General features: G+C 35.6%; 1 protein-coding gene across 1 annotated transcript in view; it reads right to left on the bottom strand.

The window, feature by feature from the left end:
* The window catches only part of LOC120224809 (protein diaphanous homolog 2-like), a gene marked incomplete at both ends in the record, with an annotated part of 326,022 nt that overhangs the window by 40,871 nt on the left and 259,436 nt on the right, over positions 1 to 25,715 (bottom strand). The window contains one exon of the mRNA XM_039223066.1: positions 2,577 to 2,712. Coding sequence (XP_039078997.1) covers positions 2,577 to 2,712 — 136 coding nt within the window. The remainder of the gene's footprint in view (positions 1 to 2,576; positions 2,713 to 25,715) is intronic.

Genomic DNA, 25,715 nt, shown 5'->3' with positions numbered 1-25,715 from the left:
GCACCCCTTCTTCCAGACTCTTATCTCACTACTAGTCCATGCACAAAAGGGAATAATTTTTAGTCCTATTCTATTGACTCCATCACCTTTTAAGTGAGAACCTCCTATGAATTCTCATTGCTTTTCCTAATTGAGTATCTTCAGTCAGGAACAATTCTTTTGATCCTAATTATGAAGTTTGTTTGCTAAATTATGTTGATGCTACTCTTTTTAAACTTGGTTTTTAACTTTTTTCTTCTTTTTTAATTAATTAATTTTTTTGTTTTTTTTAAATTTAATTTTGAGACAGAGAAAGACAGAGCACGAGTGGGGGAGGGCCAGAGAGAGAGGGAGACACAGAATCTGAAAGAGGCTTCAGGCTCTGAACTGTCAGCATGTTATACCCAGATCTCAGTATCCTCAACGACCAGAGACCACCGGGGAGACCGAGTCACGCATGCAAAGGCAAAGGGCTTTATTATGGGCTCGAGCTCAGGCTCCCAGACTTCACCAATGCAGTGGATCCGTGCTGAGAGCCCTGAACAAAGGGTGAGTAGGGTTTTTATGGGGTTTGTGATGGGGGAGTTACAGAAGTTGTGACATGGGAACAGTGATCCAATCATAATTATTCAACATTATTGACAGCGGGTTTAACCATACACATTGTCTAGAGTATTCGTTACTTTTGGTGGGATCCAATTACAACATTTAGAGTACCTTTAAATTCAACTAATCACAGAGCGAGCCTAGGGTCTTGTTCGGAGACTAACAGGTTAACTTTAACTTTAGGTAACAGTGTCCTATCTATAGTTTCTATCTCCAGGCCTCTCCTTTAGTAATGTGGAGGGTGGTCGCTGGCCTTTCCTGATTGGGTGTTGCAAAGGTGGTTTCTCCTGCCTTGGGCAATGTGTAACTGCCTGATAGTTTCGGGAAAGCTGAAACTTAGGCCTTCTAGTTTAGAGGGGAAACTTAAAGCCTGTCATGGAGACAGTTTGGTTTAGACGTTTAGACTTGTGTCCTTACAAGCACAGAATCCGATGCAGGGCTCGAACCCATGAACCATGAGATCATGACCTGAGCTGAAGCCAGACGCTTAACAAACTGAGCCACCCAGGTGCCCCTTTTTTCTTCTTTTAAAATGAAATTTATTTTGTGGGATAGAAAAGATAATCTATAGGAAATTCCTGAAAATTTTTATAGATTTTTAAGGTATAAAGAATAAACTTAATGGTATAGATACCGTTTCAGAATATTAGCCATTAAGAGACATTACTACAGAATAATTGGTAATGGTTATAATTATAATTAAAGTTATAATAAAAATAATCATAATCAAATTTGGTCTCAGACTGCCTAGATTCAGATCTTGATTCTACCTTTTCCTGTCTTTGTGAACTTGGGTAAGTTACTTAACTTCTGTGTCCCTCAGTTTCCTCATTAAAAATGAGATACTAGCCTTTTCCTAATAGGGTTTTATGAGGATTAGATGTTCATATATGTAAAACTCCTGCAACAGTTCCTGGTACATAGGGCCACATGTTAGTAGTTGTTGCTAGTTATTATTATTTGACAACAGTATTTAAGTGCAAAGATTCTATAGCCAGACTACTTGGATTCTAATCTTGGTGTTAACGCTTTTTTTGTGTGTGATCTTGGGCAAGTTCTTAATTTCTATGAACCTCAGTTTCCTTAATTGGATGAGGTAATAACAGCACCTACCTCTTATGTTATGAGACTTAACTGACTTAAAACATGTCAAAGTCTTAGAACAGTACTTGGCACATGGTCAACATGGTCAACATTACACAGTGCTTGCAATTTTTATTGTCATTATATTAAGAAATACGTGGTCCATATTAATCATGTTCTTATATCTTATTCAGATTTTATTTTGCTTTTAAATTTTCTAACTGTCAGTGTTAAGGCTATGCTTTTTTCTTAATTTTTCTTGAATTTTCAGAGTATAGCTACTTGGTGACAATCACTTTATTTATCCTTTCTTCCTAAAAAAAAAGAAAACAAAAGCAAATCCCCCACCAATAATATATAGCCAGTCTTGTTAACCAAGAAAACAACTTACTTTATATGATGACATACAGCATCTTTGTTCTGAGGCTCACAGTTGAAAAAGATGTCTCTGTATTTTTTTTCAACTTAAAGTACTGCTGTCAACATCTATTATGACTTGAAATGTTCAAAGCCCCAAGGAAAACTGTTATTATTTGCAATGTCACCAGACATGGTCAACAAAATGAGATTAGAGGCATAGAGCTCATCTCCCATACTGTGTTTTCTCTTTTCATCTCACCCTCTTCTTTCCTCACCATTGCATCATCCAGAATATAATATGACATAATTTGATAAAATAAATGAAGGGAAAGAGACCATTTCAACGATACATTACCTTGCACTGATTCTCAAAAATTCTGTGTGCTCAGTGTAGGGTGATAAGAAATATAGATAATGAGAGAAAATTGACACAAATAACTAATAATATTATGAAATTTCTACCAAAGACACAATTACTTACTTTATAATCCAAACTTAATTAAATAAAATTATTTTATGTATCTTTAAAAAAATTAAAGTACTTATACCTTTGTTTATATCAATAAGTTGTTTCTTTTTCTTCTGGCGTTCTAACTTTTCTTGTTCAGCTTTCTCTTTTGCAAGCTTTGCCCTCCTAGTCTTCTCTTCCATTTCTTTTCTCTTGTTGTTTTCTTTCACTGCTTCCTGTACAAAGTTAAACACAAATCCTTCCATTACTCATATGTTGAAGAAGCTGGGCAAGTTAAAAATGATATATACACATGCATGCATGTGGGTGCTCAGAGATGGTAAAATATAGCAACTTCAATGTCCATGTATATATTTTAGAGAGAAACAAATAATTCTAAGACATTTCTTTTTAAAAATAACTGGAAATAACTCAAGTTTTATGTTTTTTAGTTTTTAATTTAAATTCTAGTTGTTTAAAATACAGTGTAATATTAGTTTTCGGTGTACAACATGGTGATTCAACATTTCCATACAATAGCCAGTGCCCATCACAACAGGTGCATACTTATTCCTTATCAACAATTTCATCCATCTCACCTTCCCTCCAGCAGCCCTCATTTTGTTCTCTATAGTCAAGAGTCTGTTTTCTGGCTTACCTCACTCTCTCCCCAGCCTTTGTTCATTTGTTTCATTTCTTAACTTCCACATTTGAGTGAAATCATGGTATTTTCCCTTCTCTGACTTTTTTCACTTAGCATAGCACTCTCTAGCTCCATCCATGTTGTTGCAAATGGCAAAATTTTATTCTTTTTCATCGCTAAGTAATATTCCATTATAGATAGATAGATAGATAGATAGATAGATAGATAGATGTGTGTGTGTGTGTGTGTGTGTGTGTAAATATATATATCACCTCTTCTTTATCCATTCATCAACTGATGCACACTTGGGTTGTTTACATAATTTTGCTATTGTAGATAATGCTGCTATAAACATCAGGATGCAAGTATTCCTTTGAATTAGTATTTTTTTAAATTATTTGGGTAAATACCTAGTACTGCAATTGCTGGATCCTAGGGTAGTTCTATTTTTAACTTTTTGAGGAACCTCGATACTGTTTTCCAGAGTAACTGCACCAGTTTGCATTCCCACCAAGAATGCAAGAGGGTTCTCCTTTCTCCACATCCTCACCAATACCTGTTGTTTCTTGTGTTGTTCATTTTAGCAATAATGACAGGTGTGAGAGGATACCTCATTCTAGTTTGGATTTATATTTTCCTGATGACTGATGTTGAGCATCTCTTCATGTGTTTGTCAGCCATCTGTATGTCTTCTTTGAGAAAATGCCTATTCATGCCTTCTGCCTCTGTTTTAACTGGATTATTCATTTTTTTTGGTGTGAATTTTTATAATTTCTTACATATTTTGGGTACTAACCTTTTATCAGATATGTTATTTGCAAATGTCTTCTCCCATTATGTAGGTTTCCTTTTAGTTTTGTTGATTATTTTCTTCACTGTGTAGAATCTTTCTACTTTGATGAAGTCCCCATAGTTTACTTTTGTTTTTGTTTCCCTTGCCTCAGGAGACATATTTAGAAAGTAGTTGCTACAGATGATGTCAAAGACATTACTGCCTTTATTCTCTATGATTTTAATGGATTCCTGTCTCACATTTAGGTCTTTCATCCATTTTAAATTTACTTTTTGTGTATGGTATAAGAAAGTGGTCCAGTTTCATTCTTTTGCATGTAGCTGTCCCAGTTTCCCAACACTTTTTCTGCTAGAACAAAAGAGAAGAGACTTTCTTTGAAAAGACTGTCTTTTTCCCATTGGATATTCTTTCCTGCTTTGTGGAAGATTAACTGACCATATAGTTGTGGATTCATTTCTGGGTTCTCTGCTCCATTGATTTATGTGTCTATTTTTGTGCCGGTACCATACTGTTTTGATTACTACTGTTTTGTTTTATAACTTGAAGTCCAAAATTGTGATGCCTCCAGGTTTGCTTTTCATCCTCAAGGTTGTTTTGGCTATTAGGGTCCTTTGTGGCTCCAGTCAAATTTTAGGATTGTTTGTTCTAGGTTCTGTAAAAACTGCTGCTAGTATTTGATAGGGATTACATAAAACATGGAGATTGCTTTGGGTAGTATAAACATTTTAACAATATTTGTTTTTTTCAATCCATGAGCATGGAATGTTTTTTCATTTCTTTGTGTCATCTTCAGTTTTTTTTCATCAGTGTTTTATGGTTTTCAGAGTATAGGTCTTTCACTTCTTTGGTTAAGTTTTTTTTTCTAAGTATCTTATTGTTTTGGGTGTAACTGTAAATGGTACTGATTTATTAATTTCTCTTTCTGTTGCTTGGTTATTGGTGTATAGAAATGCAACAGATTTCTTCAGATTGATTTTGTATCCTGTGACTTTCCTGAATTCGTTTATTGGAATTAGTTTATTGGTTCTAGCAGTTTTTTGGTGTCTTCTGGTTTTCTATATATAGTATCATGTCATCTGCAAATACTGAAAGTTTTATTTATTTGCTAATTTGGATGCCTTTTATTTCTTTTTGTTGTCTCATTGTTGTGGCTATGACTTCCAGTACTATGTTAAATAACAGTGGTGAGAGTGGACATCCCTCTCTCTTTCCTGACTGCAGAGGAAAAACTCTCAGTTTTCCCCCATTGAAGGTGATATTATCTGTGGGTTTTTCATATATTGCCTTTACTATGTTGAGGTATGTTCACTCTAAACCTATTTATTGAGGGCTTTTATCATGAATGGATATTGTACTTTGTCAAATTCTTTTTTGTTTCTATTGAAAGGATCATATAGTTCTTATTCTTTCTTTAATTAATGTGGTGTATCACATTGATTGATTTGAGAATACTGAATCACCCTTGCAACCCAGGAATAAATCCCACTTGATCCTGTTGAATGATTTTTTAAAATCTATTGTTGGATTCAATTTGCTAGTATTTTATTGAGAATTTCTGCATCCATCTTCATCAGGGATATTGGCTTGCAGCTATTTTACTGGAGCCTTTATCTGGTTCTGGTATCAGGGCAATGCTGGCCTCATAGAATAAATTTGGATGTTTCCCTTCCTTTTTTAGTTTTTGGAATAGTTTGAGAAGAATAGGTATTAATTCTTCTTTACATGTATTGCCTGTGAAGCCATCTGGCCCTGTATTTTGATTTGTTGGGATTTGTTTTCATTACTGATTCAATTTCTTTGCTGGTTATTGGTCTCTTCTAGTTTTCTATTTCTTCCTGTTTCAGGTTGGTAGTTTATATGTTTCCAGGAATTTATCCATTTCACCCAGGTTTTCTAATTTGTTCACATAATGGTTTTTCATAATATTATCTTATAATTCATTTTGCATTTCTGTGGTGTTGGTTGTTAGGAAATAACTTAGGCTTTAGTTGCTATTACCTAGGATGGCAGAAAATTAGAGACATGAATGTTTACAGATTTAGCAATAAATATTTTCTCCATTGTTAAAATATGAAATAGTTTTTATATGCAATAAAAGGTTAAATATGAAAATATGGCTTAGCAAGTATTTTACTACTTTATTATACCTCTTTTCTTTATCTGCAAAACAGGAATAAAAAAAAACTACCTCATAGGATTTTTGTGAGGAAAAATGGTATATACTCATAAAGTGCATAGAACAGTAGGTCTATGATGATGGTGGTGGTTGTGGTAATGGTGGTGCCAATGACATCTAATGGTGAAAGGCATGAAACAATCAGCTATGTTATCACAGGAAGAAAATACCTGAAAGTTTAATAGCTTATTACATGCCAAGATCTTTAGAAATGTTGAGGATGCATTTTAAGCTACTGTCTGATGTAAGTTATTTGACTATTTTTATTTATTTTAATAAAATGTTTATTTATTTTTGAGAGAGAGAGAGAGCATGCAAGCAGGGAGGGGGAAGAGAGATAGGGGGATGGAGGATCCAAAGCAGGCTCTGCACTGACAGCAGAGAGCCTGATGTGGGGCTCAAACTCATGAACCATGAGATCATAACCTGAGCTGAAGTCAGATGCTTAACTGACTGAGCCACCCAGGCATTCCAGTTTGTCTGATGTATTTTAGGTAAATTATGTATGGAACTCAAGTGAATTAGTATATTCCAATAGGTGGTATGGGAAGAAAGTTGAAATGAACTGATCAACAAGTATAATATAAACTTTTTTTGAATTCAGAGAAGTTACTAATACAAAGACATACAAACTGCAAGGTCCTTCTATCAAGCTATTTTGGTTTATTTTCCCCTATTATTATTGATTAGATGGATGTCATAGCATATGCTATTTTACAAAACTATTTTTTCCAGAAACCCTAAAGAAAAAGTCTCTATAACAAGAATACATCTACAAGGCTGTTCCTGGAGGTGTCTATATTAAAAATTGTTTTCTTCATAATAAAGATACAATACTTCTTACAAGTCCTGAAAACATTTTCAAAAATTATCCTGACTTACAGGATACCTCCCCCTTCTTTTTCCTCCATCAGGCTAGTACATCCTGTATTAGGCTAAGAACACAAAATGATCAGGCTCCTACAGACAAAATCAAAGACTACCACTTAAACTGGAATAATAAAATCATAATTTTAGAGCAGTGTTCCTCAATCTCAGCACTAGTGTCATTTTTGGTGGGTGTCATTCTTTGTTGTGGGAGCCATCCTGTGCATTGTAAGATGTTTAGCAGGGCATGTGATGCCAGTAACACACCTTCCTAGTTGTGACAATGAAAAATGTCTCCAGAGATTGCCAAATGTTAGGCAGGTGGAGAAATACTAATCTAGGGGCGCCTGGGTGGTTTAGTCGGTTAAGCGTCCGGCTTTCGCTTAGGTCATGATCTCGCGGTTCGTGGGTTCGAGCCCCGCGTCGGGCTCTGTGCTGACTGCCAGCTCAGAGCCTGGAGCCTGTTTCAGTCTGTGACTCCCTCTCTCTCTGACCCTCCCCTGCTCACGCTGTCTCTCTCTCTCTCCTAGAAATAAATAAAAAAAAATTAAAAAAAAAAGAAATACTAATCTAGGGGGGTTTTATAGAGATAATTTATCACAAAATTACAAAGTACATGCTCTGTTGAATGCAGCTTCTTTTCAAATATGTGGAAAATGAATTCCAAATGAATTTAAACAATGGCTTAAGGTCACACATTTATGTAGTTGCGAATTTGGAATTAGAAATCAGGTCTATTTACTCCTGGTTTAATTTTTGTTCTCATTAAGGAAAAGACAATGTCAATATGACACCAAAAGTATAAGCAACCAAAGAGAAAACCATAGATTAATAAGGCTTCTTCCAAACTAAAACCTTTTATCCATCAAAGGACTTTGTGAAGAAAGTGAAGAAATAACCCATAGAATGGAAGAAAATGTTTGTAAATCATATATCTGATAAGGTTTTATAAAAGGTCTTCCAACTCAATAATAAAAAGACAACCCAATTAAAATGGGCAAAAGATTTGAATATTTCTTCAAAGATATCTATATATACATATATAGATATGAAAAGATGTTAGATAATCAGAGAAGAGATAATCAGAACCACAATGAGGTACCACTTCATGCCACTAGGATGGCTACAATTTAAACAAGGAAGAGAAAGAAAAAACAGATAATAACAGGTAAGGATATAGAGAAATTGGAACTCTTTGCATTGCTGCAATGAATGTAAAATGGTGAATCATTTTGGAAAATTGTCTGGCTGTTCCTTAAAATGCAAAACACAGAGTTACAGTTTAACCCAGAAATTCTACTCCTAGATACATGCCCAAGAGACAAGAAAACACCTGTTCATAAAAAAAGGCTGCACAATAATGTTCATAGCAGCATTATTCCTAATAGCCCATAAGGAAAAACAATCCAAATGTCTATCAGTTGCTAAATACATCAGCAAAATACAGTATATATCCATACAATGGAATTTATTCAACCATAAAAAGAATGAAGTACTGATATATGCTGCAATATGGATGAATCTTAAAATATTCTGCTAAGTGCAAGAAATCAGACACTAAAGGCCACATATGAAATGATTACATTTATATGTAATGTCCAAAATAGGCAAATCCATAGAGACTGAAAATAGATTAGTGGTTGCCAGAGGATGGGGGTGGGAAGAATGGGGAGTACCTGCTAGTGAGTATGGGGTTTCTTTTGGGGGTGATGAAAATGTTCTGGAAGTAGATAGTGGTGATGGTTGAACAACCTTGTGAATATACTAAAAAACACTAAATTGTATAGTTCAAAATGGTGAATTTTATATGTAAAATTTATATGTAAATTATATCTCACTAAAAATTAATAAAATTTTAAAAAGATGTTTGAGAAAGGCAGGATTTAAATAAAACTACAACTTAGAAAAAAAGACAATGTGAGTGCTGTCATTTATTATAAAGATGAAAGAAATGGTAACTTGCTTTTATAGTACTTCCTTGTTCTGATAATAGCTATTCCTTAAAGAAATGTTTAATGTTTATTTTTGAGAGGGGGGGGAAGGGAAGGAGGGAGGGAGGGAGGAAGGGGCAGAGAAAGAGGGAGACACAGAATCTGAAGCAGGCTCCAGGCTTTGAGCTGTCAGCACAGAGCCCAACACAGGGCTCGAACTCACGAACCATGAGATCATGACCTAAGCCGAAATCAGATGCTTAACCGACTGAGCCACCCAGATGCCCCAGTAACAGCTATTTGTTAATATAAATTTATTATGTGCCAGATGTTTTAAGTAAGTACTTTTGAATCTTTATAGTAAACCTGCAATGTAACTATTATTTGTTATTTTGCAGGTGATGGAACTTAGGTTCGGGTAATTTAAGTGAGATACCCAAGGTTACATAGCTACTTAAGCGACAGAACAACATATATTCACTTACACTACCATGATGCTTTCCAAGTAGAGTTGCCTGATAAAATATAAGATGCTTGGTTAAATTTTAATTTCAATATCAGATGAATCATGTATAATTTTTAGTATAAATATATCCCACACATACTTAAGTGGGCATTGGGTATTGTGTGCAATATACTTATACTTAAAAAGTCATGTAATATGTGGGGCACATTAATATTTAAAATTTATTCATGATTTATGTGAAATTCAAATTTAACTGGTTATCTAGTATTTTCAGTTGATAAATCTGGCAATCCTATCCCCAAGACTGTTGATATTTCATAAGTATCCTCTCATGGACTAAGATCATTTTAGTTTTATAAAAACATAAAAATAGCTCAAATCTAAACCATACTTGAGAAAAGTTGATATAGATTATTGATAGGTATTATATGGTTCATGAGCTTGAATCATACTATTTTTCTAGCATTCGCTATGTATTTCTTTCCACTGTTGCTTGACAATAGATTAAAACCAGAAAAGAAAAAGTTTAAATAAAAATCTAAACTGACATATTTGAGGGTAGAAGAAAATAAGTCAATAATCATTATTAAAGAATCACCAATGGAGAAATTTGGCATTTGTAAATCAGTTAAATTTCTATAAAAAAATGGGGGGCTTTGTCACAGGCAATACTAAAACAACATGAATGTAATCTATTAAATGATGTAACAGACCAAATATCAGCCCATCAGTTTACATCTTACGTGTTTCAGGAAAAGATTTAACAACAAAACAGCTGCACAGTTTGAAATGGCATCTGTAATCCTAAAGAGACCAAAATGAAGAGGAAAACAATTTCTGTGGTTTGGTATTAATGAAAATGAATGAAGCATCTACAAAGGCATATCTTTTTCAAGCAATATAGACTGGGGAGTGAGATTCTGGTCCTGATACCACCATTTCCGTCTTCATGAAGAGGCTTCATGCTGAAAATAAGACCCTATTCCTCTTGATGTTTTGAATCTTTGGCTCTGGCTTTAGGAAATTGGAGATGGGAAACACTCTCTCCTCAAAAAAAAAAAAAAAAAAAATTAAAAGAGAAAGGGAAATCTGTTCCATATCAACAATCTTTAGTTCTACTGGAGTGAAAGAAAAGAAATTCTCAAGACTTTAACTCTCCTAAAAATCTAAAAGCTAATGAGGAGAAAACTTCTTCGAGGGATAGGATGTATTCTTTTCATCCTAAATCCTACAAAACAAAGCCCAAAATAATTAAAAGAATTAAAGCAATGGGAGTAAATTTAAACTCAGGTTTTAAAAATCTCTTAAATAATTGACTGTGATTAACAATACTTTATATTTGTCAAGCATCACTGAACATTTTAAAACACTTAGACATGAGTACTTAAGCATCATTCTCAAGGAAGCATCAATTATTACTTCTTAGGGCTGGGAATGCCTGGGATTAGATTCTTTCAATGTACAGGATTGTGTTCTTTTTAAAGGATGCTTATTGAGAAAGTGTTTTGGTGGTAACCTCAGACAAGGTAAATATTTACCAAAACAAGCTTCGATTTTACTGGCATATCTATTTTTCAAGAGTCAGTAAAAAGTACAATAGGAACAAAATATAACAGAAAATGTCTCTAGGATTTACTGCAAAATATATTCAGCAACCTAATTTTGTCTCTCACTGAAATCTCTATTGCCTTGCTGAAAATATGAATAAATTAAAAATCCTATTTCCCCTGCTGTGCATAATTAACAAATGAGACCTATGGGCTAAAAATGTCATATGGAAAAAAAAAGCTCATGTAATGCTAAGACCTCTAATTTATTCCAATTAAGCTTTAAGAAATGGATGAAACTGGTTCAGAAAATTCCAAGAGGCTCAAATGCCGGCTTTGTTCATGTCAGGCCTATGTTAAGCATCTTCCAACCTTGTTGTGATACTGGAAAACAAAAACCATCACCACCAAAACCATCCCTTGCTTCCATTGTCCTCAAAGACTTATTAACCCACTGCTAACTACAGAAGCACTTTGTAAGCACTGTGATCTGAATGAAAGGTGAAGGTATATTTGAGGGATGGAGAAGTGGAACAATTAGGAAGGGAAATGGAACTTGGAGTGAGATAAACCTGGTTTCCAATCCAAGCTCCTATTACTTATCCTAAAAGCTATGTGTCCTTGATCAAGTTAGTTACTTCATCTCTTTCAGTTTGTTTCCACATCTAGAATGGAGATACTACTACTCAAATTACTTGGTTGTTAAATAGATTAAGGGAAATAATGTTTATATAAAACACTGAAGACAATGCCTGGTATAGAAAAAATGCTCTATACATGGTGGTATTTATTATTAATAGAAACACCTATAAGTTTGAACAGTAAGAATCTGGCCATTAAGACACAAATGGCCACATATGTTTGATGTATGACTAGAAATGTAGCATAGTTCAACAGTCTACCCTCATAAGCATACTGGGCATGATTTTTTAACTACACTATATTACTGGCATTTAAGGTAATTAAAAAACCCATATATATCACTATCGCCTGGAATTTATTAAAATATAAATTTATTCTTTCTCCTTTAGGTTTGGGAGGAACCCTAGGAACCTGTATGAATATACTTGGAAAGGCTTGCAATTCATTACCATATTGAAAGCTGTATGAGACTAGAGTTAAATAACCTTAAAAAATGTACATTGGAAATATCTTGGTGAACAAATTGGTAACTCTGGTGCCGGAGGCATACTGTGATCACATTGGTGAGTACTTCTCCATTCCTCAGGGATGTTAGAAGGATCCGCACATGATAGTAAGTCAAATCATTTTGCAACAATATAAAGAAACCTGGTATGTATTATATCGAAAATCTTTTCATACACTAAACATGAGTCACCGAGATATTATTTTTAATGAAAAATCAATGGAACAGGTGAAATTCTCTCCACAAGTTTTTAAAATCTTGAACTGTCCTAGCATCTGATTCTATCTTGGCTTTAATTCAACTGTGCTTTTCCTTCTTTCTGTTTCTTGCTAACCCTTCCAGAATTTTAAACTGTTTCTCTTAATTGCCTCTTTCTAAAATAATATAGAGTACTTAAAATTTAAATTAAAGAATGACTGATATGGATACTGTAAATTTCTATCTTTCCTAGATAAATATAATTCAAAGGCTTCATTTTTTAATGCATCTTATTGATAATATTTCCAAAACTTTCCTGACATGTAATTTTATGCCCAGAATAAAAATAATGAGAAAGAAGCCTCTTTATTTTGTTCCTCTGAAATCAGGAACCATAATCCAAACATCCTAAATAGAATAGCATACCCCTGTAAACACAGGATGGCCGTTAGGAGCTGAGAAATCTGACTTAAATCCTAGTTAATGACTATCACACTTTATCCCTTAGGGCTATTTACTTAATTGCACTAAGTCTCCTTTCCTCATCTGTGAAATACCTGTACTTCATAGTGGTTTGCAATTTAATGAGAAATTGCATATAAAGTCATTATGTACTATGCCATGCACATAAAAATGTTCAATGAATAGTGGTAGTCATTATATTATTCCACACTGGGCAATACCAATGTCCCATGCAATTCAGGGTCTGTATTCCGTTTCTTCCAGCCCAGGAACATGTCCACATATGTGTGCACTGGGGAGAAGGAAGCATCCTTTTTGATAGGGAAATCTTGCAATATCGGGTAAAAATAGGAAGAAATGAAACACACACACCCACAAACTTTGAACAAACAGGATTTGCCTTCCTGACTCATGAGAAAAAAAGGTTTAGATAGAATGAACAGGAAGTTTTGGGGAATTTTTTTATTGTTACTATATAATATTTGACAAATCTAAGAAATAAAAACATCACAGAATATTTTGCTATGTGGACTAAGAATGAAATTCACACATCATCTTAAGGTTCAACACACCTTATGGGACTGTGGCATAAACCGAGGAATAACATTTTCTAGAAGAAAGCAATGGACTTCTTCTTCTTCTTCTTTTTTTTTTTTTGGTGTTAATTGTTTAAAAAAAATTTTTTTTAAATTTATTTCTAGGAGAGAGAGTTAGAGAGATAGCGTGAGCAGGGGAGGGTCAGAGAGAGAGGGAATCACAGACTGAAACAGGCTCCAGGCTCTGAGCTGGCAGTCAGCACAGAGCCCGACGCGGGGCTCGAACCCACGAACCGCGAGATCATGACCTAAGCGAAAGTCGGATGGTTAAATGACTAAGCCACCCAGGCGCCCCAACTGTTTTTGTTTTTTAACATCTGGGGATAGTTCTGACATCAATCTGAGAAAATGAAGCATACACATGCTCTAAGAAAAGGTCATTTGGTTTAGAAATTAGAAGTTTGCTTTTATTTCTCTTTGAATATTTATCTAAGGATGTAAGGATGTGGTATTCACTTGGTCTGCCTAAAGGTTTATGGAAATGTCAGGTGAATTAGCCTACACTCAGTACTCTACCATAAGCTTTGCTAAGCTTTCTTATACTTTTACAATCTTTACCCATAAGAGGCTGCTAGTCCTGCTGGAAAATCATCTACTGGAGGATTCCAAATACAAGATAAGAAGAATGATATGACTTTTTGTATTTGAGTGGGGTGGTTCTCATTTAATTTCAGGCAATAACAGGAGGCAAAACAGGTAGAGATGGAAAGGTTGTTCAGACCAGTGAACCAGAGTTATGGCAGCAATGTCCTTTCACTGTCACAGAGGTGTTCGGGGCATGACAATAAAGAGGAAATATGATTCTACATATGACACCTTTTCATCACCATACAAAAGAAATTTCCCTAAAAAAATTCTCCTTCCTTTCCTTCTACTTTACTTCAATATAGATAGATACCTAACATCTTCTTTACTTGAATTGTTTTGGCTGCCAGTGATACTTTTACAATCTGCTGTGCTTGCCTACAACCAAGGACAGGAATTGTTGTGAAAAACAAATTCCAAATGTGTGTTACCACTAAGTGATGTGTAACTTGGGCCGAGGTCCTTATTTGTTAGCACAACTGGGAGAAAGTCCTAAAGAATACCAAAGGTACTAGTAAAGGTACAGATACTTCTCCAGATCTTTCTCACTCCCATTTTAGAATGAGCATGTCAGGTTACAAATGGGAAGATAAAATGTGAGCCAAAATAATATTTTCAGCATTGAACAAAGAACTAAACAGTTACATTATTAGAGAAAAATAATCCACTATAAGATGGCAGCAATGATTCATTAGATTCTTCAGCTGCAACTGGGGACGATTTAAGGCTTTCCATTAAAGAAAGGAACCCTATTCTTTAATTGACATCAACCAACATTAGATATTCCTTTTCTATAGTTTCACTGTGTTTAAAGGGCATACTGGATTGAAGGAGTCATGACAAATGCTCAGGGCAAAGAATTTTCAGCAACAGAAACTATACTCTTAGAGTCAGTACCTCTGAAGACTTTATTAGTACTATAATAGAGACAAATACTTTCTTTCCCAAAGATTTCCATGTATTATGGTACAAATGACCTATAAAGTTTTTCTTATGCAAGATCTCATGAATACTTGACCAACCAATCAATTACATTTGTAACTGAGAAGTAAAAGTTTCTTTTTCACTAGGGTAATTGAAAGCTTGATTAGCGTGCTCAAATACTTAGGTGTCTCAGTAACAGACACTGAACAAATGTATTCATACTGTAGTTAGGTGGAAGTTAAAGTCATGCTTATTAACCTATGTAAATGTGGTATGAATCATAGATGTATATATAGACCATAGGTAACCTGCTAAACCAAATCAAACAAAATTAACATTTTCTGCCTTTTTAGATTATGTTATGAGATTATTATGAGATATTATGTTCCTTCCTTCCTATAGACTAGTGTGTTTTCTCTCCATCTCCTTTCTAGACTACACTTCTCTTTCCCATCCTTTAATTTTCCCTTTCCCCTAAAGCTCTATCCTTATCTTTACCCCCCTCTTCTATTCACTTCCTTTCTCTCTGTCAGTCAGAGAATCCATCTATTCCTACTCAGAGGTGAAGAAAAACAGCCCTTCTGATAGCCTATAAGGCCTTACATGATTTAGGCCCCTGCTACCTCTCTGACCTCATCTTCTCCTGGGTCATTCGATTCCAGCCCCACGTCTCCTTCCCTCAGCACCTTTACACTTGTGATTCCTCTGCTATCAACACCATCAAGTATCTGCTTAAATGTCTCATTAGTAAGGCCTCCCCTGATCACCTTACATAAAATAACCCCTAATACACTTCCTATCTCCCTCTTCCTTATTGTAATCTTCATAACATAAAAGGTTGAAACCTAGTTAAACTTTAGATACTCTCTATATTTTTTCTAAGAATTAGCAGCTGGAGCAAGTCTATTTACATAATAATAGTTTTCAGTCTGGAAATTCTCAAAACATTAAATTACTAAGAACATCTTTACACATAGTTCTCTACCCATCTCATATTTCTTTATTGAGGAGCATTTTAGTGGCCTTGATATAAGCATTATCTACCTTCAAGTGGTGGTTTTCTTCCTAATCAAGCATAAGTTATGGTTCACTGACCTCTACATTTATTTTCTTTAAAATGCCAGTGCTTAGTGTTTCTGAGGTCTGAGATCCATGACATTTGTCATACTGACACAGCTCAACACTCTGCAGTGAAAATTCACAGATCCTCCAAAGTTAAAAGAAAAGTTGTGTTCTAATTTTTAAAATGAGATCTTTGGTTTGAATGAGATATTTGCAGGATCCACATGCATTAGTAATACACAGGTTTTCCAGTGATCTTTCTTTTTTTTTATTTTTATTTTTATTTATTTCTAGGAGAGAGAGAGCGCGAGCAGGGGAGGGTCAGAGAGAGAGGGAGACACAGACTCCGAAATAGGCTCCAGGCTCTAAGCTGGCAGTCAGCACAGAGCCCGACGCGGGGCCCGAACCCACGAACCGCGAGATCATGACCCAAGCCAAAGTCGGACGCTCAACCGACTAAGCCACCCAGGCGCCCCTCCACTGATCTTTCAATTCAAGACAAAACCATCTCAGGTTCCAGTAGAAGGTTTCTATGAAAAGTTCCTTAAGTTTGTTTGTATAAATTACTTCCTTTTGGCAGGGGGGAGACTTAGAGAAGAAACTGATATGCTGCAGGTGAGGGAGCCAGTTAAATGAATTCTACTACATGTTCACTGAAGTAGCCTTCCTGTATTCAGCACAACCCGCTTACTATACAGCCTCCTTAGGAAACAAATAAAAAATTAATGTATCTTTTCAATGCTGTATGTATCTGGAGGTTTGACAGACGAACAGATCTTTGCACACCAGTGCAGCCGTGAATAGAATCTCATGGGTAAATTATTAAAAATGAGAAGAAAGAAAATAAAAGACTGTTATGTGCAAATCTCCTTGGATATTAAACTTGCAGTTGGTTACAAAGTGGTCATGCACCGATAATGAAGGCTGGCTGTGATCCCCAAGGCCTTCTTTTAAAATTTGCCTTCCAACTGCAAAGTCATGTGAACTGAAGTTGGAGGAAAAACTGCCTCTCTTGTCACAGTCTATTAGAATGCAAAACTCAGATTAGCTAGAAGTTAATCTACAATCTATAGCATGGAAAAAGTTTTCAAATTCTGCAGGTTTCCACAGACACATGTTTCTTAGTAGGTATTTGAGTATCCTCCCTTTCCATCTAGGAAAGAAAAACAATTGAATTGACATGCCTCTATGGACCTCTACTTAAAATGGACGAAGTACTTTGTGAGCAGCTATATGAAGTTAATGTCTAGCTTTTTAAAATTTTTATTTTGAACCAAATAACAGACTGAAATTCTATAGTGACTGATAGAATATTTTAATGGGAGAACATCTTGGGGAGGCATGGGTGTGGGGAAAGGACAAAACAAGTGGTCTGTTACAGGGCTGAGGGCTGAGTTTACTGCGTTATTACTGTCACCATCTTAGAAGATGGAAGAGGCGGCACAATCAATGAGGTTTGAATAAGACCAATTTGGGAGGGTTGAAAAGCACCTTGGAGATTTAGATAAGAATATCAAATTACCTTGATAAACAGAAATATAGACTCAGGGGTGCCGGGGTGGCTCAGTGGGTTAAGCGTCTGACTTCGGCTCAGGCCATGATCTCATGGTTTGTGGGTCTGAGCCCCGTGTCGGGCTCTGTGCTGACAGCTAGCTCAGAGCCTGGAGCCTGTTTTGGATTCTGTGTCTCCCTCTCTCTCTGACCCTTCCCTGCTCACGCGCTCTTTCTCTCTCTCTCTCTCTTTCAGAAATTAAAGATAAAAACATTTAAAAAATTAAAAGAAAAAGAAATATAGACTCAGAACAGGAAGGGCCCTGAAGAAATGTTTGCTGTAGTCTTCTGCTTGTGAATAGAGTCCCATGACCTCACTCAGAAATCTGTGCTGATATTTAATCACTTCTAAAAGAAAATACTTCCTTATGTCTAACTAAAAGCTGCCAGTTTCTTAAGCCCTTATCTTGTCTACTGGCTGCTGAGAAATAGAAGCCTGGTCAATATCTTCCTTAAAATATTCTTCACGGAGGTATAACTTTTCCACAGGAACCACTACAGTGACTCAGTTCCATAAAAGTGAGGCTAATTCTCAAATGCAAATCAGGGGAGTTTTTCAGTTTGTAGGGTAAAGGTTGAGGGGACAGGCAGGGGTCAGAGAGTCTCTTAGGAAAATTTGTTTGAACTCCAAATTAAGCCGTTCAATACTATTTCTAGAGAATAATAACTCTTTCATAGAGATCTTTCTATAAACTCAGTAATGTTTAGGTTTTCCTATGAGTCTTCTCTACTGGTTGGACATTAGTTTGTAAATTATAGGCTTCTGCAACAGCATATACCCCTACAAAAAATAGACTAAACAGGAAACAATACCCTAAGGGATAGGGCTAACCAATATCTAGTGTAAAAATATTCCCAGTATCCCATACGTCAATTTTCCTAACATATCATAGCATTTGTTTTGTAAAATTTTAAGGTGCAATTATAAACTTATAAGATTGGTTCCAATATATCTGTTGAAACCATGAATGCTGTTCTTCAGATAGCCACTTTGGGAACCATAAACTTATTTTCGTGAGAGTCATTACTTTGTGATTATACGTCCATCTTCAGAATTGACCTCTGAGGGGCACCTGGGTGGCTCAGTTGGTTAAGCATCTGACTCTTGATTTCAGCTCAGGTCATGATCTCCAAGAGATCCAGCCCTGAGTCGGGCTCCACACTGGGCATGGATCTCACTTTAGACTCTTTCTCCTTCTATTCCTCTCCCACTAATGCTCTCCACCCCCCTCAAAACAAAAAACAATAAAGAAAGAAAGAAAGAAAGAAAGAAAGAAAGAAAGAAAGAAAGAAAGAAAGAAAGGAAGAAACAGAAAAAAGAAAGAATTGAACTCTGAATCAAATGAAATCAGTCTCAATATTTTAGGTTAATAATAATTTTGACCAGAGATTTTGTTACCCAGTTCAATCATATATCTTATTCATAAAACTTGGCTCAATATAATTTTTGGCTATTTGCAAAAATCAAACCCTCAAGTTGCACAGATTTAGTAACCCTGAAAAGATCTAAAGCATATGCTATATAACTTTTAGGGAAAAACCAAAATAGGCATTTCTAAAAATATTTAGGGTAATGTCATTATCTTTCAATTAAGATAATGAGGAGGGTACAATTCCTTTGACTGTGACCATTTCTGATTTGTCTTTAAAAAATACTCGCACCTCATATACTGATGATTCATCGTTAGTACACTTCCACTAAGAATCAAAAATCTTTTTCTAATAAATTTGTGTATGTACTTGTCTCTATGGTACCAGGGTGATGCCCTTAATTATTTTATATTTTACTAATTCCTAACTGAACTGGATCCTATTTTTGAGGGAACATACACATCCCTAAAGAAATTGTATGCATGGTGCTCCTGGCACTTAGGAGTCATCCAAAGAAGTTACATTCTCTAGTGTTAGTGTTAGTTCCTCTTTTAGCCAATTTCTAAGACTCACTCACCTGGAAAACTGTCTTACTGTCATTTGAAATAGTATTCTAGAATCTAAAATCTAGATCCTATTTTTTTCCAGCCAAAATTGAGAATGAATATCATCAGAGAGGGAACCTGAATCTTAGCAAATAGAGATTTATTTCTCTTGGGCTACAGGCACAGGTTCTTTCACAAAAGGAAATTAAAGTGGTTTCCTCAATTTGCTCTTCACAAAGCTATCTTGACTTCCAGTCAGAACTCTTGGGCTTTTCTAAGTAGAAAGTGATTGTTTGATGAGTTGTCCTAATTACTCAAATTTTGATGTCCTTCCAGTAATTATGGGGTAGCACCTTTCACTTTATTGATGTTGTCTGAACAGTCAGGGTAATTTTCATATGTAGAAAAACATATATAACTCTAAACAACAAGTACAATACAAGCAACACAAATAAATGAAGCACTGATGAGACATGGAAAAGAATGACAACACAGACCCTAGAGGTTATAGTAGTCCTAAAATTAACTTGACACTTCTGTGCTATGTTATTGGTAAATGACATGTCATTTTCATTAATTAGAAGAAAGATTGGGGGTATCTGGCTGGCTCCTTTGGAAGAGCACATGACTCTTGATTTGGTTTGTGGGTTCAAGCCCCATGGAGGGTGTAAAGATTACTTAAATAAATAAATAAAACTTAAAATTTTTAAAAAGTATGCCTTTAAACTTCTCCTTCTTCATATTATATTTGAGATCCAAAAACTGCTTTACTCACCATCACCTCAAGGTGCCCTCATTCTTTCTTGTATGTAATGTTAATGTATCTGTTTATATTTTAAATGCATTCATACATCTATATATTTCTTTTATGCATGTTTGTTTCAGTCTTGGCTTAGTTTAATAGTGTCTGAAAAAGCAGGCACTTATGTTGGTTTAGCTTGCGTAAGGTGTGATATTATATTTAGATAAGCACTCTTAAGTATAAGCTAAATACAGCACCTAATACAAAGTAGGAGTGCAATAACTATTTCTTAATTAATGAAGATAGTCATTAATTTAGTGTAAATACTAGCTTAGCACATGTGATTGCAATGTTCTTACTTGGGTTTATCCTTTTTGAAAGTTTGACCTTTTTTTTTTTTAAAGTTGTGCTTACAAAAAAACATAAAATACCTAGGAATAAACCTAACCAAAGATATAAGAGATCTGTATGATGAAAAAGAAAACTTATGAAGGAAATTGAAGAAGACACAAAGAAATGGAAATACATTCCAAGCTCATGGATCAGAAGAATAAATATTGTTAAAATGTCATTACTACCCAAAGCAATGTATACATTCAATGCAATCCCAATCAAAACTGCACCAGCATTCTTCTCAAAGCTACAACAAACTATCCTAAAATTTGTATGGAACCACAAAAGACCCTGAATAGCCAAAGTAATATTGAAGAAGAAAACCAAAACGGGAGGCATCACCATCTTGGACTTTAGCCTCTACTACAAAGCTGTCATCAAGACAGTATGGTATTGGCATAAGAACAGACACATAAACAAATAGAATAGAATAGAGAACTTGGAATTGGACCCACAAATGTATGGCCAATTAATCTTTGACAAAGGGGGAAAGAGGATCCAATGGAAAAAAGACGGTGCTGGGAGAACTGGACAGCAACACGCCAAAGAATGAAACTAGATCACTGTCTCACACCATACACAAAAATAAACTTAAAATGGATAAAGGAGCTGAATGTAAGACAGGAAACTATCAAAACCCTAGAGGAGAAAGCAGGAAACAACCTCCTTGACCTCAACCACAGCAATTTCTTACTTGACACATCCCCAAAAGCGAGGGAATCAAGATCAAAAATGAACTACTGGGACCTCATCAAGTAAAAAGCTTCTGCATGGCAAAGGAAACAATCCATAAAACTAATAGGCAAGCAACGGAATGGGAAGAGATAGTTGCTAATGAAAAGGGCTAGTATCCAAAATCTATAAGGAACTCACCAAACTCCACACCCGAGAAACAAGCAATCCAGTAAAGAAATGGGCAGAAGACATGAACAGACACTTCTCCCAAGAGGACAATTCAGATGGCCAACAGACACATGAAATGATGCTCAGCATCCCTCATCATCAGGTAAATACAAATCAAAACCACACTGAGGTACAACCGCATGCCAGTCAGAGTGGCTAAAATGAACAAACCAGAGGACTCTAGATGCTGGCGAGGATGTGGAGAAACGGGCACCCTCCTACACTGCTGGTGGGAATGTAAACTGGTGCAGCCTCTCTGGAAAACAGTGTGGAGGTTCCTCAAAAAATTAACAATAGAACTCCCCTAGAACCTAGCAATAGCACTGCTAGGAATTTACCCAAGGGATAGAGAAGTGCTGATGCATAGGGGCACATGGACCCCAATGTTCATAATAGCACTCTCAACATTAACCAAAACATGGAAAGAGCCTAAGTGTCCATCAAAGGACAAATGGATCAAGAAGATGTGGTTTATATATACAATGGAATACTACATGGCAATGAGAAAGAAGGAAATGTGGCCATGTGTATAAACATGGATGGAACTTGAGGGTGTTATGCTGAGTGAAATAAGTCAGGCAGAGAAGGACAGATACCATATGCTTCCATTTGTAGGAGGATTAGGAGAAACTTAATGGAGGGCCATGGGGGAGAAGAAGGGGAAAAATATTTGGGGAGAGGGAGGGAGGCAAACCACGAGAGACTCTTGAATGCTGAGGACAAACAGGACTGATGGGTGTGTGGTGGGGGAGCAGAATGGAGGTGATGGGCATGGAGGAGGGCACTTGTTGGGATGAGTACTGAGTGTTATATGGAATCCAACTTGACAATAAACTATGAAAGAAAAAAAGAAAACAATAAAGAATTGTGCTTAATTTATGGGCAGAACAGCTCTAAAGGCAGATACAGATTCACCGTGAAGGTAATGAAGCAAAAGCAATAAGGACTCCTCACTTGCACAGGAAGGGTGCTGGCAAAATGTTTACCTGGACATGTATTTTTGTAAAATTTGTAAAAGAAAGTTATTTTTTTATATTCTTTTTTCGAAATGATTTCTCCTAAACTGTGTAAGCTATGGCCTCACACATCTGGCTCTTCCTCTGTTTAAGATATATAAAAAACTGAAAAGAAGTCTGATGAAAAATAAGAGAAGTGCTAAAAGTTTGGTAAATGCCACACCACAAACACAAGACAGATAATTAAGCTCAGGGAAAATAGGATTAAGGATGTAACTATATCCATGGACATGAACTGGGTATTTACTGAAAGGACAAAGCTTATTAGATACCTTTCATATTTCGAGAAGTCAGGATAATAGGGCCTGAATTTGAATTCTAAGAAAATAAACTGATAATTAAAAAGAACTTTACAGAAAAGATGGCAAAACAGTGGAATCAAGTAAAGTTATAAACCTGATTTCTCTAATAGCTTATTTGAAAGACTAGCTAGTTAGCTGCTAAAGGGTTTGGGGGAACATGCCAGGAGCCCAAAGGGAATTCCTCAGTTTCTTTTCTAGGATATTATGGCTCTATAGGTGTATCTGTCTGAGTCATTAGTTTATAAAACATGAAATATAAAATGAATATGCTATGTCATTTCTGTCTTTGACACCATGAATCTGGGGTTCATATAGCTAGAAAGAGTTGATCTGTGAAAATATCCAAAAACAATGTTATAGTGTGGATCACTTCAAAATCGGGTTTGGATGGAATAGACATTGGAACCAGATATTATTGAAGATCCTCTTTTCAAAACTAGAAATAATAAGGACATTGTTATATAGTGGTGGTTGCATTCTGGGAAACAAGCCATTCTGTTGCACATGAGCACTGCAGCTACATTCCACAGTGTAAAATGCATCTCACTTGTCATTCTATCTTTGATTATGAGCTAGATTTGGTCAAATATTACTGCTTACTTACTGATGACAATGTTCTCTCCCTACTATGCTAATGATCTACTGACCTCTCTTTAATCTCCTTCTTCCCTAGATACTATGCCATTATTTATAGAGGAGTTTTCTGGCTTTATCATGAATCTTCTGCTTAAGATGCCTTATTTATTGGTATAGAGGGATTTGCCATTAGGCTTGTCATGTTGAACAAAAAACTTACTAGGAGATTTAGGGAGTTTACAGACACACTGGATTTTATTTCCTGCACAAAACTTTGCGATAATATATGTCATGTTTTAGATGTGACTTCTTTCAATGTGAACTTCTATATGGCTTTTTGACTTATGCATACTTTATAGTACAATGAAATCTCAATGTTATTTTCCACATATTGTGAATGTTTGTACTTAAGCTATGATATACTTTACAAATTTAACATGACTAGATTTTATCTTGTGAAATTTAGAACTATTTCTCTTCCTTTAAAGTAAGCAACTCCCCAGCAATGAAAAATTGAATTTTTTTACTCTCTTCAAATGGTCTTTAAAGGTGGCAAGACTTAGCGAAGGTAGAAAGATCAGGTATATGTTTGAAGTATAGTCCTTCTCTAATGATTTTTATCGTAAAGGAAAAGAAAACCACTTAGAGACAGAAGCAGGGTGTATCTGTGTATGGATAAATAATGAATATTTAAGCGGTTATAGTCAGTCATAAGTGAATAGTAAATCACTAAGTGATGTAGACAAATGAGGGGTTGAATACCAGAATTTTTACAAATAAAATGGAGCCAGCACAAGGTGTTTCTTGTGCCTATTGATGGCTTTAATCTAGAGTTATATGTGGAAAATATAGTACACTGGGATTTCACAACTTAGAAAGATATGGTGACAAGTTTAAGCACTTTAGTAAAATAGTTGCTGAATCAATGTTGAAGAATCAAAGGAGCCATTAAAATAATGAAAAGTTTTTTTTTTTTTTCTTGAACTCGCAGAGGGGGTAGGGAGAAGGGAAGGGGAGAGAGAACAGCTAGAGGGTTTTGATATGTTTAATACAAAAGACCATTTTATTATATTTCTATCACAGGAGGAAAATGATTATCACTAATACAGTTACTGATCAATAAATACTTGCCAGGTACTTCTTTTTTTCTTAAATGTTTGTTTATTTTTGAGAGACAGGTAGAGAGAGCTTGCAGAAGTGAAAGTGGGGAAGGGGCAGAGAGGGAGACAGAGGATCCAAAGTGGGCTCAGTGCTGCCAGCAGAGAGTCTGATGCAGGGCTGGAACTCACAAACACAACTACGAGATCAGGACCTGAGCAAAAGTCAGATGCTTAACTGACTGAGCCCCCCAGATGCCCCTGCCAGCTACTTCTTTGAGCCACATACTCTGCTGTGTGATAAAAATTCAAAGACAAATGAGATACATTTACTCCAGAGGAACTCTCAGCATAAAGAAAAGGGCAGGTCTGCTTATCACCAATTATAATGAGTTGGGTGTTACAACACCACATTAACAACATGATATGCACATAGGGAGGAATTAATTTTCCTTGGAGTTGGGGAAAAGATACTAGGAAACATGTAATGGAGAAAACAGCCATTGAATAGGGTCTTGAAAGATGAACATAATTTCACCAGTGGAAGGGAAATTGTGAGCATTGCAAGCAGATGAAAAGGAGGAATGCTAGTTAAGACTTTACTGTTACCTATAGTAGGCCATTACAGATTTCTGAGAAGACAAGTGTCCCAATGAGACCTATGTTTTACAAAGAAATATTTGGCAGTGGTATAGAGACAGTTTGGGAGTGTGGTTAAGACTGAAGTTAGGATGACTAAAAATATTATTGCTATAGTTCAGGGGAGAGACAATAAATACCAAAACTAGAACAGTTCAAGTGAGGATTATTCAGGCAGAACCAACAAGAAGTGGGCATCAAATAGATGTGAATAGTGAGGGAAAAGCTAACAAGTCATTCCATTAATCAAAACAGAGAATATGGAAAGAAGTTGGGAAAAAGATGTCATGAATTCTATTCTAAATATTCTGAGTTGGAGACAGTTGTGGGAAATCTAGTTAGAGGCATTCAACAGACAATAAACTTGAGTCTAGAACTGAAGAATAAGATTGCAACTCAGGAATAAGCATAAACCATGAGGACAGACATGAAGTACACCAGAAAAATTACATAGGACCAATGGTAGACCCTTAGTAATGCACATAATTAACACTGAAGGATAGGGATCTAAGGAAAAAGACTGAGAAAATATTTCTATTAAAAATCAAAACCAAAATCCTGTCCACATTATGACATAATATTTTTCTACTAATGAGGCTGCATGGGTATTGCACTATAAGGTAGAGTTGGGGCATATTACAAAGCAAATATTGTGTACTTAATATTATATAGGCACTAAGTGTCTTTTGTCTCCAGGGATGCATAAG

This window comes from Hyaena hyaena, unplaced genomic scaffold (assembly GCF_003009895.1).
Source record: "Hyaena hyaena isolate Hyena2069 unplaced genomic scaffold, ASM300989v1 scaffold_1254, whole genome shotgun sequence".
Taxonomy (NCBI): domain Eukaryota; kingdom Metazoa; phylum Chordata; class Mammalia; order Carnivora; family Hyaenidae; genus Hyaena; species Hyaena hyaena.
The sequence above is the reverse complement of the archived record's forward strand: the minus strand, read 5'-3'. Positions and strand labels throughout refer to the sequence as shown.